The sequence below is a fragment of the Aulonocara sp. 'chitande type north' Nkhata Bay genome, linkage group LG6 (genome assembly GCF_057382095.1).
Source record: "Aulonocara sp. 'chitande type north' Nkhata Bay isolate Kocher_YH1m ecotype deep benthic linkage group LG6, A_spYH_male_GT1.1, whole genome shotgun sequence".
In the NCBI taxonomy this organism is placed as follows: domain Eukaryota; kingdom Metazoa; phylum Chordata; class Actinopteri; order Cichliformes; family Cichlidae; genus Aulonocara; species Aulonocara sp. 'chitande type north' Nkhata Bay.
Genome location: NC_141349.1, coordinates 20,049,846 through 20,069,857, shown reverse-complemented (window position 1 = coordinate 20,069,857; position 20,012 = coordinate 20,049,846). Strand labels below are relative to the sequence as shown.

Below are 20,012 nucleotides of genomic sequence, written 5' to 3'. Positions count from 1 at the left end.
AAAGTCTTTTGGCTTTTAATGTCGTCTGTGTGAGCGTGCGACATAGCCGCGGATTTACCTTGATGTCCTCGGGGCGGTTCACCTCGTCCCTCTTCTCCTGCAGCTTCTTCTGAATTCCTTCCAGGGTGCTTTCCACCGGTGGCTTCGACGCCTTCTCCTGCTGAGGTTTCTTCTCCAGCTGCGAGCCGAAGCTTTTGGGCAGCGTGTTGCTGCGCTGGCGGGGCTGAGGCGTCAGGTCCTCCTCAGACTTCATCAGCTTGTGTTCTGGTGAAGAAGACGGGAACCAGAGCTTTTCAGTAAGTTGTGTAGAAAGGCGGGACGAGTTCGGAAGTGATCCAATCAGGAGCAAGTTAGATGCCTGAATCATGACTAAAACTAGATCAAATTAACTGTCAGAATGTGTGCGCCTGTGTGTTACCTTTTAGCTCTTTGCGAAGCCTAGCCAGTTCATTCATCCACCGCAGCACTTCTGGGTTTGCAGCTTTGTCACTGTGGGAGGGCTGCGTGGAGGAAAAGAAGAAAAAAAAAACAGACGATCAGCTGCTCTTTCAAAATAAAATACCTACAATTACTGTTCGCATGAGGATAACAGTGTAAATCTGAAGTAGGGCTCTGCCTTGCTAAACAACAAGGCAGAGCCCTACTTGGTGTAATGATGCACCTCTGACAGTCAATATTCTTGTTTATGTTTCACAGAAACATCATTACAGTCTGACTTTAAGGCGCGGGGCTTTATTAACAATGACGAATGAACCGGTCGTTACTACCTACCCTGTATTTTCGCTCCTCTTCATACTTCTCCTCAAACCTGTGGATCTTTTTCTTCAGTACATGAATCCTCTTTGTGAGCTGGGCGGAGGTCAGCTCCTCTCTTTCATCATCACAGGAGCCAAGCGATGAACTCCGCCTGCGACTGTTGAGATAAATGATGCTGTTACAGCTCCCAGTTCCTTCCTTCCAGCTCTGCAAAAGCACACGTCAGCTTACCTGATGAACGAGTGAGCGTTAGGTGGCGATGGAGGCACTTCCGTGTCATCCAGGTACTGCTGGGAGTGTCCGTAGGCGTAAAACCGAGGGGAGACCATTGGGTCGCTGGACTCCTCCAGGAGCTGGCGGATCAGACGCCCCCCACAGTGAGGGGACAGCCTGGCCTCCTCGCGGTCCATGCTCTCCCTCTGCAGCGAGTACGCCGGGGTTGGTTCTGAGTGACACAAAAACAAAAATGTCAAGATTTTCATCGCACTTTCATAATTCTGCACACGCAAGACATAAGAGAATGTGAAAAAACAGCAGATTAGTCAGCACATCGGCACATTTATGCATGGAAAGTCCTTAACGTTGGGACAATATGATGCTGGAAAACCAGCCGCATTGAGAAAAGCCTTCTTAAATCCGTTAGCTCTGCCAACCAAAACAGGCACCGCCATCAACTTATCTCTACTTTAAAAATCAAGAAGACATTTAACTGGAGAAATATACTGCCAAAAAAAGACTTTACAGGTGTGATGTTGTGCAAGATAATATATAAAAGCACTAAAACATCCGATGTGAGTTCATGGGCACTGTTATCAGAACACATTCAGCTGCTCTTTGGTGGCTAGCACGCTACCGAATGTCACATTTCACATATTTTCCTGTTGGGTTATATATGTATATTTTGTGAAGTCAGAGCAAATATAGGAGGTCAAAATGTGAAAGTGTCCTGGGAAAGCCAAACAGCATGCACGGCTCGTTTTCTAAAATCAGCCCCGGTTCTCATCCTGAAGACGCCAGACAGCGACTTCTCTCCCTGCTAACATCATCTCGGAGCCTCTCTGGCTCGGTGGAAGGTTCTGGATGTGCTGTGGGAAAAAAATAAATAAAAAGAATTTCCTCTGGGGCTCAGCAGTCACAGATGTTGCTCTGAAACTGTGGGTAAGACACACCCACTCTGCCTCTCTCTCTCTTTATTCATCCCTTGGTTACAGAGTCTCCACTCTGGCAATAATTATGCTTGGTGAAAATAGCCGTGCAGATACCCCTGACAATCGCCGGGCTATTAATAAAGCCCGGCACTCTGTGGGATAATGTCAGGGCGTGACCCCTGATGAGAGGTACAGTGATGAGCTTGTGTTTTAGTTTCCACTCGGCACGTCGACAGGGGAACGGCGCATCTGTCCGAGCACGTGTGCGTTAGAGAGAGCGACAGAGCAGACCGAGGATGATCTGATTGTTTAAAAGTTAAACTAGGAGCTCTCTACGAAATGTCTCAAAACATAAAAGTCAGCAGGAACTCTGATGTAGATTTCATGGAACAGGAGACACCCATAAAATCAGGTGTCGGGTGATGAAAAACATGCGGGGGAGACGTTACACCGAGAAAACAGATAAAAGGGAGTAAAAACAAGCGCTGAAGGAAACCAACTGTCAGTGTAAACATTCAAGGTGTCAGTATGCAACCAGGAAAATATGCACGCCCTGTCCAACACCGCACATGCATATTTTTCTTAGCTGGGGTGGGTTAAGGTGTATGAGAAATGATTTAGCTCAAATTCCAGCTCGGGAGTCCCGGGGGGTCCTCCTTCACTTCCAGGTACGTGCAGTTCATCGAGTAGCAGGGCTCTCGCTTGTTAGAGCTCTCTCACAGCAAACAAACCCTCAGTCAGACTGAAGGTCTTCCTTTGAGGCCTATTATCAAGCTTAGTGCAGTGTAGCCGGCCAGTAAGGCTTCACGGCATTTGAAATTAATCCTTTAAATCAACTGCTCGCTGATGGCTGAGGATTAACTGGACTAATGAAACAAAAAAATACGCCGGTGTGCCATTTCACTAAAGGTCGTGTGTGCGTGCGTGTGCGCAGGCGTGCCACCCTTTGCCACAATGTTCCCGATCACTCAAGCATGTTGCCATGCAGCGGTAAAAGTCAGACAGACAGACTTTCCTTTCTTTCACTCTGGCATCTCACTCGCAGAAAAGGCCAGTCAGCACTGACAGTGATGTTAGTGGGAGACTTACCATCGCAACAACTTGGATAGAAAATGCTTTTGAAATCAAGGAAAGGGGAGTTACAAAACGGAGAATCTAGAGGAACAAAAGAGGGAAATGGGGGGGATGGAGAAGGAGAAGAGGACAAGATGAAGGAAGAAAAACAAAGAAAGAGAAGTAAGAAATAAGCCAAAGAACTAGCAGGCATCCTTCCTGCTGAATTAGTTACTGGAAATTAAACTAACACACAGACACATAAACTTTAATGAACTCGTGGGACATGTGAGATCCATAACTCTGTCTCCCGCTGTCTGAAAAAAAATCGGCCACTGTTGTTTCCACCACCGCTGGCACACAGGCGGGGGACACCAAATATCAGGTCATGCTAGAACTTTACTGGGACAAAGGTCTCCAACTCCTGCCTGAAGCCCTCATTCACCCACATGGCCATTTGGCCCGCAGTATGCCTTCTGTACAGTATGCAGCAATTCCTCACTGGGACTCTGTGCTGATGAATAATCTTGCCAACTACACGGAAATACAGTTCAGCTTTGCACAATACTTGCACACACCATGACCATCGCTGCTTGTTCTCATGTGAAGCAGCCTGTCACAGCCAATCATGCAGGCGCCCTGTTTCCACGAGCTTAGTTATGTATTCAGGACACAATGTACAGAACACAGGGGAGGTGGGGGGAGTTTAAGGAAGGGGAAGAAATTGGCAAGATTCAAAGGATGGTATACAAATGAGTAAAACCGCCACGTGGACTGAATAAAGAACTGTAACTCACTGCGGTGTGCCTCACTAGAACACAAATTACATTTTAACTACAAGCATGTAAACACACCGTCTACCAGGCTGGGCAAAATCGCTCAAACCATGACTTCAAACAACCTAAACAGCATAATATCTCAGACACAACACTTCACTATGAGACAACAACAAATCTAAAGCTTGCTGGTGTTTTCCCTCTATGAGGTCCGGCCGCTAGAGAGCTCCACCAAACACGCAATTGCCCACTAATGCTCCAAACACGCGGCTGCTGAAACTGACAGGCTGCTTGCATGGAACAGTTTTGATTCTTGCTTCAAACAGGAAGCAGCAGCGGTGGCGGAGGCAGTGAGAGTCAAAGCCAATCGCCGCAGCGGAAAGATGTCAACACAACATGCAGAAACATGTCCTTCCAGTGTGCGAATGAACACGTTGGCCATCATCCCAGAGTACAGTTCAGCAAAAGCCTTGGCTTTCACCAATCAACACAGAAACCTCCACCCTTGCAATACTCTGACAACACAATCGAAAGTGCGCACAGCGCAGTCACGGCACAAACAAACACATTAATAACAAGCTCGAGAGAGGTCTGACGGCTGAAGGAAGGCTCTTTTTGCAAATTCTCTTAACAGTAATGCCACTTGATAAGCCAGGATCAATAAATTAGGATCCCGCGTACAGCTGACATCTCAGGCACGTGCAGAGACGTCAACATTTAAATGGAGCACGAACTTTAACAGTTCAGCCATGATCAATAAACTCTCCAAACCTAACCTAAATTTGTGCAGCCAGCTGATTGGTATGCTGTTATCGCCATCCATGCCGACCCTTTAATGATTGATTTGTGAGTGAAAACAACAGCAGTGGTCATCTGTTGCTAAGCCTGCACACAGGCTTTCCACATAGGTGATAGATTCTGCTAGAACCTCACTGTTTACTCTTTAAATAAAACCACAGATCGAGTATTTGCTGCACTTTCATATTTTCCTCATGGGAGATGAAGGCAGTACTGCAATCCTTCTAACCAAGCAAACAAACACATCTCTGGTGTCTCTCCTGCAGAAATAGTTAGCCTAGGGAACCTAGAGGATCTTTAACAATTAAATTCTGCAGGGAAAGCAGAAGCAGCATGCTTCAGGAGGAGGAGCAGATGAGGCAGCAGAAGGTGTGCAGCTGCGACCCAAACACCCAACCTGGGGTGGAGGATCCTGAACCTGCTGTCTGGACATGTGTGTCCTTTTGTCCAGACAAACTGTAAATGGGCTAAAAGCAAAGGAAAGAAACATCTAAGCAACAGCCAGGTGGTCTCCAGGCTCACCTCCCCAGTTGTTGTCCTCAGTCAGTGCTGTCAGATCCAACCGGGGCACGTCCTCACAGCTTGTCTTCTCGCAGTCTGAGTCCGGGCCGCGCACCTCTCCGCCGACCCTACCCGCGTCACAAGTGACCGGCGACTCCTGGATCTTCATCGTCTTCAACGTCTGCACAACCATGAGAGAAAAGAAACGAGCGCTCAACAACAACAGGCTGCCTGTGAACACACTCTTTAAGTTGAGTCACACACTCCCTCAGACTAGCCCTGCCCTAATGTAGGGGGCTGCTCCCTGGCTGCGATTGGCTCCCCTAGTTGGTCAAAACATCCTCCCATCTGTCTTTAGCCGACTGCTAGAGAGCAGGAGCGGCTTCGCTCCGCCTTCTCCTTCATCCACAGGATTCTCCTCACCCCTCCCGCTCTTCTTTCCCCCCTCTCTCTTCTCTCCACGGTAGATTTCCCTGCTTTTTCTCTGGCTTGACATGCATATATTCCCCACCCGCCCAGCTCTGGACTTGTTTGTTTAACAGCAGCAAGAGCAGAAGGGAGGGGTGTGCTGGAGACACACAGAGAGACAGAGGAACAGAGAGCGAGGGAGGAGGGGCGTGAAGCAAGAACAAGAATAAGCACAAATCGTGAGCCAGCACACGTAGACTGACTGAGTGAATTTTTTTGCCCCCCCTCCCTGCATCTCTCTCTCTCTCTGCAGACAAAAAATCAGATGAAGCAAAAGAACTTCATGTAATCCACTTCCTGCTTTTTTTTAGTCCACATTTTTACCCATCAGCCTCTCCCTCTTTTTCCTATTTTTAGATTTGAGACTATCCAAAAATTCCACTTTGCTTATCCGAGATCAGAGCTGTTCCGTCACCCTTGGGCCATACTGTAAATAATTTAGTTGAAAAGACTCGCACTTGGCAGCTCATGCATTTTCATCAACATATCAGTTAAATCTGTCCAGGCGTGGGACCAAACTATTTTTAGGGAAAACAAATCAGGACTCACAGCTACTAGACGGCTTAGAGGAAAGAGCTGCACTGTACAGTAGCTTTGTTTTGTTTTTTGGTTAATGATAGTTGTTGTTGATGATAATGACAGATTACTGTAGGAAAGAATAATCGGTCTCAGGTATGTGCATATGTATCCTCGTGGCTTTAGCGGAGGGCGCAGGGCCCAAAACAGCTCTGATGTCATGTGAACCACAGAGGATATGACCAGGATCTAATGGTGCCTAGAGAGAACGTGCAGACTGTGACGGACAAACAGAAGAAACTTCCCCCTCGACGCGCTTACCGTCACTGCTCTCAAATCAATGTACTCACAAAGTACACACACACTCACAAACCACGCAGCATCAGTTTATCTAAGAATGAATGCCTCACATACACCCCCACTCATACACACAAGCCTTTAAAGCGCAGTGCACCATACTACAGCACATCATCCGACATGTTCTCAGTATTTCTTTACATTGTCGGACAAAGGCACTTTTGTTTGCCCCTTTGCAGCATCTGGCACATGCGTGACATGCCCAAGTATTTGTGAGTATTTATTGGCTCCAGTCTTATCAGACGCTTTCACAGAGTCCCACAAACGGTCAGATCCACTGTGGTCTTTGAGTAAAACAACCTTCTCCTTGAATTGATGTTTGTTTAGCTTGTATGAAGCCAGTCCTGTCTACTCTTGTTTCTTTAGTGGGCGAGTCTTCTTCATAGCTGAATAACAGGTAAACTGTTCATATTCAGAAGGAACAATTAATAACTCTGAAACTTGACCGTCATTATTTCATTTACAAAAGGCATTTTTTGAAGCAGGACTTGTATTCTAGGAAAAACATTAATACGGAATAGCCACACCCACCCTATGAGCTCTGCAAATTAGTCCCAGTGGATGTGTTTACAACAATCCCTGTGGTCATAAAAACAACAACATGAGAGTGGTTACATCTAATCCGACGATCTCCTTTTTTGCAACTCTTAAATTAAGGTGAGACCTAAATAAGACCTTTTATACATTTAATTAAATCCAACTGGGACACAAAATTGTGAAAATACAAACAATGACTGTGTAGTTTTTCTTATCTGACCCCAAAGGAGCCAGAACGCCTTCAGCACGTCACCCTTTTTCTCCTCACACCCTTTTATATGTAAATGACGTTTCAGAGTCATAAACCTTCTGCTCGCTTTCAATGCCTGATTAGCTCATCCTACTTGTTCTGGTACATTTGATTAGCTGACAGTAAAAGTACTCACAGAAATTCTGCTGTAAGGAAAACAAGTTGCGACATGTTCATTCAAACTAATTTATTACAATCACGAATTAATTTTAACCGGCTTGACTTAAAAGACTAGTCAGCTGTTTGGCAGGCAGCCAGTGCTCTAAGAAAGCTCTGTTCAAGCTTACTGTATGTATCATTTATAGTTGGCAGCAAATTGAGCATTACATGCTACCATTATCACTTTCCCCATACAAGTGTACTGTTTCGTGATAACAGAAACATCTTTCTTTAAGTACCCTCAAACACTTATTTTGAAAAGAAACTTTAACTAGACTAAAAAACAAAAACAAAAAACAAATAAAACTTGTTAGGGAAATAAGGGTTTGCTTCAGCTAGTTACCATGAGTAGCTAGTTTTCTTAACAGATGAAATGACTCGTGACTGTGACTGTTGAGAAACTGGCTTGAACCAGCCGGCACCAGGCGGGTCAACTTGTTTTCCTTACTGGTTCGTGATAAGCCTGATTACCCATGATCAACACTTCCAAGTGCATCAAGAACAATTCACTGAATGGTTGATAAGCAAATTAAATTACATCCGTGGATTGCTGGCTTGTTTAGAGAACAAAGAACCCTCCTCAAAAGTAATTTAACCAAGACAATCCTTTTTTTGTAGTTTTTAGTAGCAGTGAGTATTGATTACTTCTATACTTGTCCCTTGTTAGTTACTGTGCTTTATGTTCTTTTTCTAAAGTGTTACCAGTGTGGCAGATGGCCATCAGACAAATGAAGTGTGCACTTATCATGTAATGTGATGAGAAGCAGCAACAGCGCCGGTTCTGTTTTCTCAGAACAACTAATCAAACTGATAAAAGAGAGATGCTGTCATTTACTTCACATTTACTTGACACCTATTTAGCACAGTGATTATTATTATTAATATTTATTACTATATTATTTATTGTTTTATTGCTTTATTATTTTGATTATTTGCACACAGTGATCAATATCAGTGTGTGAATACACACACACACACACGCACACACACACACACACACACACACACACACACACACACACACACACACACACACACACACAGTATATTGTTGCCCAGAACAGCCACTCTCATGATTAAAGCATGATGAGAGGTGCAGCTGGTGCTAAGGAGGGGTGAAACTGACAGTGCTATGGCGTGGGCTGTGGGTGTGTTAGTGGGGTTTAATGGATGAGAAGGATATTTTCAATAAAGATTAAACTGTGTTTCAATGGCTAACACACACACACACACACACACACACACACACACACACACACACACACACACACACACACACACACACACATTTAATGCAGCGGTTCTCAGATATTTTGGCATGCCACACATTGGAAGGCAAAAATTCGAGGCCCCCACACTCGACAGGTTTATTTTTTCTAACTGTCATCTGACTGTTACATGTCCGCGGTCACTCTGCATCCCACCAGCAGAACTATTGATTCCGCTGGTTTGATGCTATTGGAATATTCACAAATACCATGCACTCCTCTGTGTTTGTATCCTCTGCGTCTGCAAGTGATGTCGAGAGAAACTCGCTGACAACTAAAAGGCTAAATCCTTTCAGTATGTATAGGCCAACATGTACAACGTGCAGAACAGTATGCACTACTGTGTTTGGCACACAGTTACTGTAATGGCATTGTCACAATCATCTTATAAGCGAATCCGGCTTCACCTGTGCACATGAGCTGGTGAAAAACACTGCGACTTTCACTTCCCACTATCAGTTTTCTTTTGCTGCTGGCACAAAATGTTTTGAAGAACTGCCAGCTAACAGGGACTCGAGCTGCATCGACACACAAACTTATGGGGACAAACAAAACACCAGCACACTAAGCTTAACAGTGCAGTGGTTAGGAATTTAAAAAATGATTGACCAGCAGTTGTGAAACAGAGGAAGTGAAATTCTTTTACTATAGCGCCTAACATCTGCCTCAGTTACTGGAATAATATAATGATTATACTGAAAGTTATACATTTATATCAGTGGAATAAATACAAATTGTTGGATTTTAGAAGATGGTGACTGGCTCCCTAATATTTCTCCCAGGTAAGCACGACACGCTGAGCTATACTTCACAACTTTTAGAAACTTTTGAGGTCAGCATGTAGATGGGGTCAACCGTGTTTGTGTGGTGCTCAAGTGGCAACCCGGGCATTAACCACCAGCTGAGAGGATGCCGCACCAGCCTCCAGGGTTCAGCGCCATGCCGGCTCCAGATGGCCGCTCTGTGGCACAAGTGCGTTGGTGATGGCAGAGCCGGGGCCCGAGCTGCGACGAAGATCCATCTGTGCTGCTCAGCCACGATATTGGTTCAGCACTCCTGACGACATGAGTCATGCTAATCATGTCATGAGTGTGCTAGTCTAGATTAGAATCGGAGACGAGCAGATGGAGAAGGTGGCTTGTTTCCTTATGCTCACACCCACGGCGCCACTAAACTTAAAATCTGTACTCGGTGTTTCAAAGAGCAGAAAGAATAAGGATTTGTTTGTGTCAGAATATTGATTGGGGGGGAATCCCCTTTCACGGAAAGGCTAAAAATCTCCTTTTGTTTAAGGTGACATTTTCTGTGGAACGGTTCAGGAGTTTCAGTTCAGCAAAAGCCCGTGAGTGCTGCAGCCAAAAAAAACACTGATGAGAAATCACACTGGTCAAAACAAAAGCCAGTGGTTTTCACGATTTTTGTGTTGTTGTTGTTTTTTTTAAGTGATTTTTAAATTTCAGACACAGGCCACAGTCGTGTAGTTGTGTATCGCTCTGTATCGGTCTATTGATGGGCTGGGAACCTGTTTAAGGTGTACCCTGCCGCCTCGTGACCCTAAGCTGGATAAGCAGTTAAAAAAAATAATGAATGGATGAAGCTTTGCTAAGCCCCTCCTTAGGACGCCCACAGCTTGCAGAACAAGAGGAAATATTGTTACACTGTGCCTATGGAGATGACAGATAACAGTAGATATCCTCGTAAAATAGAGGAGGGTGTCTTATTTTCTTTTTTAAGTTAAAAATACAAACGTAGTCATGTTAGATATTTATTAAACAAAGCTGAATCTACTGATTCAGGTCAAATCAGAGTGTGTGGTGACCTTCCAAAGTGTTGCCAGATCAACTCGGGACCTTTGGGGGTGTCCTTTAGTGTTTGTGGTGTTTCAGGTCATGCGGGTTGTGGGGTGAGTTTAGAGATCAGGTCAATGCCTTGGGCTTTGTGTTTGAGGGATTTTCCTGTTGGGGGAGGTTGCAGTTAACATGAGGAGTGCGCATGGTCTGCAGGAATGTTTGGGAGGGGTGGTATGTGTGAAAGCAGCATCTACATCAATGCTAGGCCTCAGGGCTTCCCAGCAGAACACCGAATTATCACTGTTATTCCCCTGGTTTTAATCCAGAGGCATATATCGCTCCTCTTGTACATGACCTTTCTCAGACGTTTCATCGTTTGGTAACTTTCCTCTCTTTTGTTTGACCTTCTCTGTTTTTTGGACTCTGCCTTTGGTTTGCTCACTTTTTTTTGCCAGCCTGCTTACTCTTGTCCCTTGTATAACAACAACCTGCTCAACAACATTGCTTTCAGATGAACTAGTAGAGCCTCTGTGTGCCTGAGCATCTGCGTTTCTGGTTATCATCAGATCTTTTATCAGCAAACTCCTTGAACTATTAAAACCACACACATTCAAACTGTAATTAGCTAAGTGGCATAATTTTGCAACTGTTTATTTATTTATTTTTTAATGGGTTTTGCTCTGATGAGCTCATCTTGTTTTTGCTTTTAATTTCATTGGACTGCTTATATCATGCTCGACAAACCTAAATATGTGATAAAGGCCACTTGATCACTGAATGTGATACCTGACGTGGGCTTACTGTTGTCAGTCTGTGTCAGGGGGAGTGTGCAAAGCTACTTTTCATGCTGGTCACCTACACTTGTCAGTAAAGATGCACAAAGATTAGCAGCTCCTGCATGCTGATGCTTGTGTGTATCAGCTAATCATCTTAGCTTAGCACGCTATCCCGTTTAGCACTTAACCACACAATATGCAAAGGCCATGAAGATTCTTGGGTACGCATCAATTTTGGCCTGATGATGTTCACTGCAAGAAACAAAGTCTATACTGAATTAAAACGTAACTGAGAAATTTCACTTAAAACCACAAATCTGAACTTCCCAGCAACTGCAGAAGTCAAATAGTCCAGAACATGCTGCTTTATAACACCTTACAGACATCTGGGAGCTGGCGCCTGGCATGCAGTTCAGTGACTCTTGACCTAAAGAGCTGGCAGTCACAGAGACAGCTGTGCCCACCAACGGAGACAGATACTTACAGTCATCTAACCGTCCAATCACAGTGGTGCCAGTTATCATGCATTCACCGTATGTGTGTCAAGGGACTCTGTGTCATCTGTGCTGTTGCGCAAGGAGGATTCATGGAGGCTCAAAAAATAAAAACAGTCTGCACTTATCGAATTCTGCTCACTGAGTGCGAGTGTGTAAACGCAACAAAGCTATTTTAAATGAGACGAAACGGTGCGGCTCAACTTTACATCAGCAAAAGTCACTTAAGAGCCAACTGTGAAGTCGTACTCAAGAGTCTGCAGAGATCAGGTTACTACAAGTCTGAGCCACAAGCACCACACACCGTGACCTTGCTGTGACTTTCAGGGCTTTCACACACTACCTGAATGCTGAGTATACTAAATTAATTTTTTTACAATCAGACCATTAAATAAACTATTAAAATAATTAATTACTTATTTAACATATAAAATGTCACAGTTGAAAAGCTCCAATTTGAATATATTTACTTGTTTAAAAACTGAACTGACAATAAATAAGTTGCCAAAGTTGTAAAGCTCATTAATCAAAGGCCCATTAACTAACTGAAGTAGCCTTCTCTCTTATCTTTCTCTCTCAATGTGAGTTTTGAGACAAAAATACTTTTTCCTCCTCACATAAAAAAGAAGACAAACAAATGTCAGAAAACAAAAAGTGCTGGACTAACTTCACCTCATTAAAATACTGTAAAAATCAAGTAATTCCACAATTTATTACCCAATCCTGAAAACCCACCCTTAGATATTCTATGATGTAGTTAATATATGTAGCAGTAAACTCCAAAACTCAATAAATAAATTCTTTTTTTTATTCACAGTTACTGAAACGCCTGCTGCATTCAGCTACTACAAAGCAAACCTGCTGCTTAATTTAGAATCAAGCAATGATCTCATACAATCAATATTTTTATATTGTTAAAACTGAGTGTGAGCTAATTGTGTTTATAAAAAAAAAAACATAGAATATAAACACACAAATGATCAGAATACATTTTTTTAAACTGCCGTATTTAAAATGTTTATAAATAAAGTGGCCAACAAACATAGAACTGGTGTATGACTATCATCAAAACATTTCTGTTTTGAGGTTTTTTCTTTATTTTCAACTTAATATTTTCTCTTTGTTTGTTGAAACACAGCTGTTGCTATAATCAGCCAAAGCTTCCGCCCTTTTAAATCAATAATTTTCTTTCCACTGAATTTAATTCCCTGCTGCCGATCACTTTTTGCGTTGTTGTTAATGATCCGAATAAGAATCTCTGTCAGTAAGTATTTTACTACATTTTTAAAAAGTACTCAGTACTAAAGAAACCTCTGGACTCATGTATCCACATGACATCTAAAACAGATAAAAGCAGCGGCTAACTGCACTCTCATAATTGGCCTTTACGTTTGAAGGAGTGGGCAACAATTAGCATTATGTTGCACATTACAAGCTGGTGTCTAATGGCAGAGCACCATTAGGATGCTGCACAGCCTCCACTTAGTGATTCTTGTCAACTGCAATAGGCAATTATCTGCAGTGACTCAGAAACAAGGAGGGCAGGGAGTTGAGATGAATGCTTCATTCATCATTGGTACATTAGTTTGAGAAGTTGTTGCATGTGGTGACGCCATGTGCACAAGGGGAAAAGAGGAATGAATTCACGATGATAATATTATTAATAATAATAATTATAATAGTAAAGAAGGAGGGAAAATGTCACACTCATAAAGATGAAAAGAGACGGGGAGTACAAGGTGTGACTCACTGCGTGGGCAGCCGTGTTCTCGCTTAGCTGCATGAGAGTTGGGCTCTTTTTTGGCTTCCTGGGTTTGGGGGTTCGCTCAGCGTGACTTCTCTGGCCTTCCTGTGAGTCCACACGGCTGCTCATGTCTTCCCCCACGCTGCCTGAACTGCTGCTCGACGGGACGTTCTCCTTGTTGGTGTCTCCTGTGACGGAAGGCGCTCTGTTGTCAGACGAAAAGGAAAAGGGTGAGGAAATAAGACATCTGCCTTCCATCCTACTCTCTCTCTGCTCGCCTTGCTCGGTTTTAAATCAGATTAAAAACGGATGAAATGCTTCTGGAAACCAAATGCCCAAGGTCATCCCGATGCGTTTTTTATATGTTCTCAAGCAGCTAATGTGCTGTTTAGTGTTTGTGCTAAGTCTATTTACTGTCCTGTCTTATTAACATTTTCTGCTGTTGAGACACTCCCCAAAATCCACGTGCCGCTGATCTCTCAGACTCCACCAGGTCTTCATCAACAAGGATTAGCTCCTTACTGGAATGATACCAGTTATTATGACTGCACACTAAAGCTCTCCCCACAGAACAAAACTTCACCACTGTTTACTGAAACTGAAACATCAACTGAAAGTATCATTGTAGTATCACTGCAGGAAGCCTCTGAGGTCAGACCTCCATAATGAAAGTGGGCGCCACAATAGTGGAGTGGTTAGCATTGTTGCCTCACAGCAGGGAGCTCCCTGGTCTCGACCCTGGCCGGGGCCTTTCTGCGTGGAGTTTGCTTGTTCTCCCTGTGCCTGCGTGGGTTGCCTCCGGGCACTCCGGCTTCCTCCCACAGTCCAAAGACATGCAGGCTGAGTAACCTAGTGAGTTTAAATTGACCATGTATGCGAGGCAGAGGCTGTATGAACGTGTGGTTAAAGTGCTTTGAGTGGTCAGTACGACAAGTAAATTACAATTATTTTGCTTTAAGATGATAAATGAGGAGAAACACGATGTAGTGCTTCCACTATGAAGGCCACTTTCTGCAAGTAACATCGATTATGATTATGCCACGCCCACGGTACCTGTTTTTTTCCCTGTGTTTCTGGCCCTCCTCCTGATGCTGCTGCTCTCTTTGGTGCCTACGTCTCTGCCTCGCTGTTAGTGTCACCCGTGAAGGGCACGGGGTCGATTCGTGGGCGTCTGAATGCTGATCCTCTAAGGGGTTCACATCAAAGAGGTGCTGCTCCACTGCTGAGCGTATGGTCCTGTCCAGAAAACTTCAGGGAGCAACACAATGAGTAGATAAGGAAATCCACCATTTTATGCTCTTCACTGTTTCATAAGAGCTTTGCTTTTTATTTTTATTTTAAGCAGAAATATACCTACTTTACCACACCAGGTCTGCAGTGGACGGGCGAGAGGTGGTTACTGAAAGAAAAACAAGAAGGGAAGCTTAATGCGCAGAAACAAGTGTTCACATAGGTCACTGAGCAACACTGAAAATCCCCCGAGGCTCACGTTGTGGCCTTTGGTGATCAAGTGCATGGGTGAGAGGTAAACTCAGCTGCATTCAGAGCTTAAATGGATCCTTGGGGAGCAAAGTGGCTGGCTTCCATGGCTACCAGTAAGTCCAGCAGCAGAGTACACGGTCATGGACCTTTATACTGATCTCTGACTTCATTTTGGTTTTATTTTTAACGCCCTCTGTTTGTTAAATACTTGTAGGGTAAAGCAATAGGATTGTAAACTATATGCAGCATGAAATGTGTCTGTAACCTGTGTAAGTACCTGGATTCAACTGAATGCTTGTAGAAAAAAACATAACACCGCTGTTACATCACCACTGCTTAAACATCTTTAAAAGGTTTTATTCAGACGTCTGAAAATATTTCGATGTTTCAGTATTTTCCCTCCTACAAAGTCTAACTGAGAAAAAACAAGTAAATAAAAAATCTTAAACATTATCTTTTGTGACCGTAGGGTTAGGATGTAAAGGGTCATTTTCTCACATTTTATAGGTTACAGGGTGAATGAGTTTTAAGTGGTTTCTTTTTGGTCTTTTTTTTTTTATTACATATTTAGCTAAGTGTTAGATCATAATTACATTAACACATTACTCTTGTGACTAAGTTGGCACAGCAAAAGAAAAATCCGCTCTCCTCAGGAAGTTGCTTTGGCCTCGACCAACTGATCGACATCATGTCTGCTTTTCCTGGACTACAGCTTCCTCAACATCTTCGAGGGTGACCTCAAACGAAATCTTCCATAAACAGTGGTGCTGACAGTAATAACAACTGGAAATGGGATCGCTGATGAAAGACCAGATAATAACGGCATGATGGTGTACTGTGAAGGTGACTGTGGTGGAGCTGTGTAACATGCCACAGGCATGTACTGATATTACCAAATCTATAACAAATCTATAAGGCAGGATGCCGGGCCGAGTTAAAAGCAAGCCTGCTGCACTGTGTAATAGTAACAAAGTTGTAAAGTACTCACAAGTATAAGGAATTCAAATAATCCACATGGGATTTTTTTAAATCTTCTGTTTCTCTACTCACAAATACAAATTCCTGAAAACAAAATCACATTTCTCTTCAGTGCAGTTTCATTTTTAACGGAGGGAAAAACAGAAAGGGGAAGTTGTGACAGAAGCAGAAACTGAACGCCTTGGTTATATCATGTTAAGAAAATTGCTACCGTGTAACAAATCTGCGACAAGTTAAAGGGATGGTTGATTCAGTGGCTGTCACAAATGTCACATTTTGAACATTCGATCTATACTAAAGCCTAAAATACGACAGACGTTTCTAGAGCTGTCTACAACTTTCTAGGGCTGTGGCCCATGCGAAAGGCAGGCGGGGGTAAAAGGTGATAAGACAGTCAATTACATATGTGACTTGATGACTGTCATAATTCAAGAAACATTTATGGCACTCTGACTAACAAACCAAGGCCATGCTCTAAGTTGCAAATATAGCACCATGACAGTAGATCATGGCTTTTTTTTTAGCTTGCAGCTGCTTACAACAAAAAAGTTGTGTACTACTGTCTGTTCATCCTGGACCATGACTTCAGCTTGAACTGTTTCCCATACGAAAAAGATCCAGATTTAGATGTACAGGAAGCTAGGAAAAATGTATTTATATCTAAATGATCCCGTGACTCTCAGATTCATCTCGGGATACGATAGAGCCAACCAAAGGAGTAACACATGATTATTTGTCTTCTTTTAACCTAAAAAAAAACTAAATATGGATCAGAAATTAAAACCATACACAGTGGGCTGTACTCTAGTTAAAAATTCAGCAAAAAACATTCCATCCATATTGGTTTTTAGACATTAGTCTAAACATTTAGACATTTAAGCTTAGCATCACTACCTACAAAAGATTTTGGTTCCTGAAGATTTAGCAGCTATAGTCGAGCCAAATAGTCTTTTGGTTGGCACATGATATAAGAAGTGTTGCAGTTTTCTGAGGAAGATGGAATCACTTCCCAGAGAGCGTAGTGCCCCACTGACTTGGTTTCAGCTGAAGAGGTAACTGTAAAACCACTGTGGTATGTGACGGGATGGCTGTCTGGTGAGTAATAAAGACATTCTTAGCTATGAACTCTGGGAAAAATAGACCTGAGGGGCAACAGGGACGACTCATTACATCACAAGCGCAACAGGAACATCACTGCCAGGATATGAACGGGCAAAGTTACCAATCCTTTCTAGAAAGTACTCTAACATATAAAACTACGCCAAAAAGCCCAGGTAAACGGCAGATTAACAAAGTGAGTGTGAAATTTCACTGCCTAGCTGTAAAAACGTACACCGAGAGTCATTTCTGTTGTTACTCCATAACCACGGCATGAGTGTTTTGTCTTTAAACAAACTTGATACCATTTGTTTTAGTTCTACTATTTTTAGCTTTACACCTGAAGAGTCATGGAGAACAAGTTGCATGTCAGCTAACAGTTGTCTTGCTCAGGTTTGTTCCAGTTACTTTTGACTGAGACAACATGATCTTAAAGGTTTATGCAGCACCAAGGTGTGTTACACTTCAACATGCGTTCAAGTGGCAACCAGTTTTTCAGCCTAAAATTAGACTGGCATTTTGTGACTGAGGGTGGGAATTACAGGGAAACTCAATACAGTGCTCATGACTGTGTTTAAAGTGCCTGTGTATCGATAACTGATACACAAGAGGAAGTGATAATGACGCATTAATGAAGATGTCCGTGTAGATTCTCATTCATCCAGATCATGGTCGTCTTGAGAGCTTGAAAAAGAAGGAAACTGGACTTCGTTTGAGTTTCACCTCTCATCCAAGGTTTCTTCACCGTGGTTCCACCCTTAACCCCCGCTGATGGTAATGATCCTCGCCTTTGTTCACACCTTGGCTCATGGGATGACTCACATGATCAACAGTGATCCATTGACCTGTTCCAAAGGGATTAAATACCTGGGACTCGTCCACCTTTAGAAGCCTCTTGGATGAGAGGTGAAACGCCTTCACAAACTTAAAATATTAATACTAATAAATTCTTAAGAATAAATAAATGTGTTTATGAAATGTCCTTCTTTTCTGGCTGGTGATACTGACTGACTGGCCATTCTCATATCTGTGCAATAAATATGAAGCCACACCCTATAAAGATAGGGTCAAAAGGGCAAATATCTATGCTGGCTCTGGTAACACAATACAAAGCTGTGGTTTCATCATGCATTATGGGCTCACTGTTTCTTGTCCAAACGCTGTAATCCTCGAGGTCTTATCATCCAAGAAAAATTCTTTAGCTTTCTACTTTATAAACAGGCATGAGAACAGTATAAGTCTTCTTTATCTTGATAAAAACAAACATTATTTTATAAAATCCTAAAGAAATATAGTTCCAGGCAGACTCAAAACATTAATTTGGACTTCCAATTTTATAGCGTCTGTAAGATTTGCTGAACTTTTAAGTCTGCTCTGTGACGATATGACAGGTCTTCTCATTTTAATTCCCCTATTGTGCATTTTTTTGTGTTTAAAAAGCCAACAGGGCAACTCTTTGTTGTAGAAAAGCTTAAGGACTGCTGAATTTAATTGCTTCACTCTGGACCCCCTAACTAAGAAAACTACTTTGCAAATAACAGTAAGACCAAAATAATGTGTTTCTCTAGTCAGTGGTTGTTTTGGTGTTTTAAAGTCAACAGGTCTTTAAGGCGTAAAAAGTGGGAACGGAACAACTCCAAAGCTTTCCCAGCTGAAGCTTATGCCAGCTAAATCCCGGCACTGTGTAACCGGGAACGTTCGCTCAGGTAATCCAGTATTACACCACAGTCAGATGTTAGCCAGGACCTTCAGAGGCTCTTGGCAAATCAAAACAGAAAATAAAATAAAATGAAATAAAATACATCAATCTGTGATCCAGTTTGACCGGGCTGAGGTTAACCAACTAAGTGGCAGTCTGAGAGCCTTTGTATGTGACAGATGCATGTAGACCTTAGCAGACAGCTCAGCTGTGCTTCCAACTAGATGTGTGCATGTGACAGTGGACAAGTAGGAAATGGAGTTACTCACAATGAACGTGAGCATGACAAGTGAGTGGGGATGGGAAGAGTTTATAGGTGATCACTTAGAGATACACAGAGAGAAACAACACTGCCTCAACTAAAGATTACTGTCACCATCAGTTATCTCTAAATTGTTATCCTGACTTTTAAAAGAAACATTGCTGAGAAAGGAAAATCCTCACATTTAGGAGGATAAAACTATTCAAGATTTTTTACTGGCATGAATTCATACGAGGAAGCTGGTGCAAAATATTTGCCAGCATTAAATATACTTTAAAAAAAGAGTCCACGTATGTATCTGTAATCAGCACATCATCTGTGAACACTGTGTCTTTTGCTGCGTCCTCTACTTGGCCGGTGTTTCTGACAACGTGCTGTCTCTGCGACAATAACCAAACAGTGTTGAGCAAACTGTTGCATGTGCATGCTGCCCTGCTGCCCCTCTCACTGGCAGCTTCATTGTTTCTGATGATAATGCACTGAGGCAGCATGCAGCCACTTCCCCCACACCTCCGATCAAAAACAACACAGTCTGTTCCCGTCCTGCCTGCTTTCTAACACATATACAGGAGGCCTACCTCATGTAGAAAGGAGATACTGGTCTGTCTTCATCTTGGGAGCTGAAATATGAAAACAAACAGACTCAATTAGCGTGCAGGATGCGCAAAGTCCTGTGAGATCAAAACATTACATTTCCCCACACAACAGTAGATTTCCCTGCAGCTAAAAAAAGGACATGCACAAGACTGGCTTTTGTCTGCAGAATAATGGCCATGCAGTGCTACAGATCAGTGCCTTTGTGGAGCTTGTCTCGGGTAATTATTATGAACCAAGAGAACTATGTGCTGCTCTGGAATATAGGCTGAGGTGCTACTGCTGCTGCTGCATGTATGCCAGAAGCACAGGATGAAATTATGCAACAATAAGAGGAACTCAACCTTGGCACTAATTTTGAGGTTGCCTAACTTTTTCATATCCTAGTTAAAAAATTTCACAATCGCCTGGTTTTGTTTGCCTAAGCAGAGCTCAGTTCTTTATTATCTGAGACAAGGAAAGAAAAAAAAGATTGGTACAAATACGTGAACTGTTGTAATGTTAAACC

The 20,012-nt window shown here is 42.9% G+C and overlaps 1 protein-coding gene across 8 annotated transcripts in view; it reads right to left on the bottom strand.

The window, feature by feature from the left end:
• fam13a (family with sequence similarity 13 member A) overlaps window positions 1-20,012 on the bottom strand; it is a 49,878-nt gene that overhangs the window by 4,033 nt on the left and 25,833 nt on the right. For 5 of the 8 annotated variants that reach the window (XM_086295464.1, XM_086295468.1, XM_086295467.1 and 2 more), the window contains exons 9-17: window positions 19,489-19,530; window positions 14,749-14,790; window positions 14,445-14,639; window positions 13,398-13,596; window positions 5,054-5,213; window positions 988-1,201; window positions 772-913; window positions 419-500; window positions 59-264 (exon numbers count right to left, since the gene is read on the bottom strand). In XM_086295464.1, coding sequence (XP_086151590.1) covers window positions 59-264; window positions 419-500; window positions 772-913; window positions 988-1,201; window positions 5,054-5,213; window positions 13,398-13,596; window positions 14,445-14,639; window positions 14,749-14,790; window positions 19,489-19,530 — 1,282 coding nt within the window. Of the gene's footprint in view, window positions 1-58; window positions 265-418; window positions 501-771; window positions 914-987; window positions 1,202-2,993; window positions 3,060-5,053; window positions 5,214-13,397; window positions 13,597-14,444; window positions 14,640-14,748; window positions 14,791-19,488; window positions 19,531-20,012 lie in introns of all 8 variants that reach the window. The other 3 variants (XM_086295471.1, XM_086295472.1, XM_086295470.1) reach the window with 1 other exon arrangement.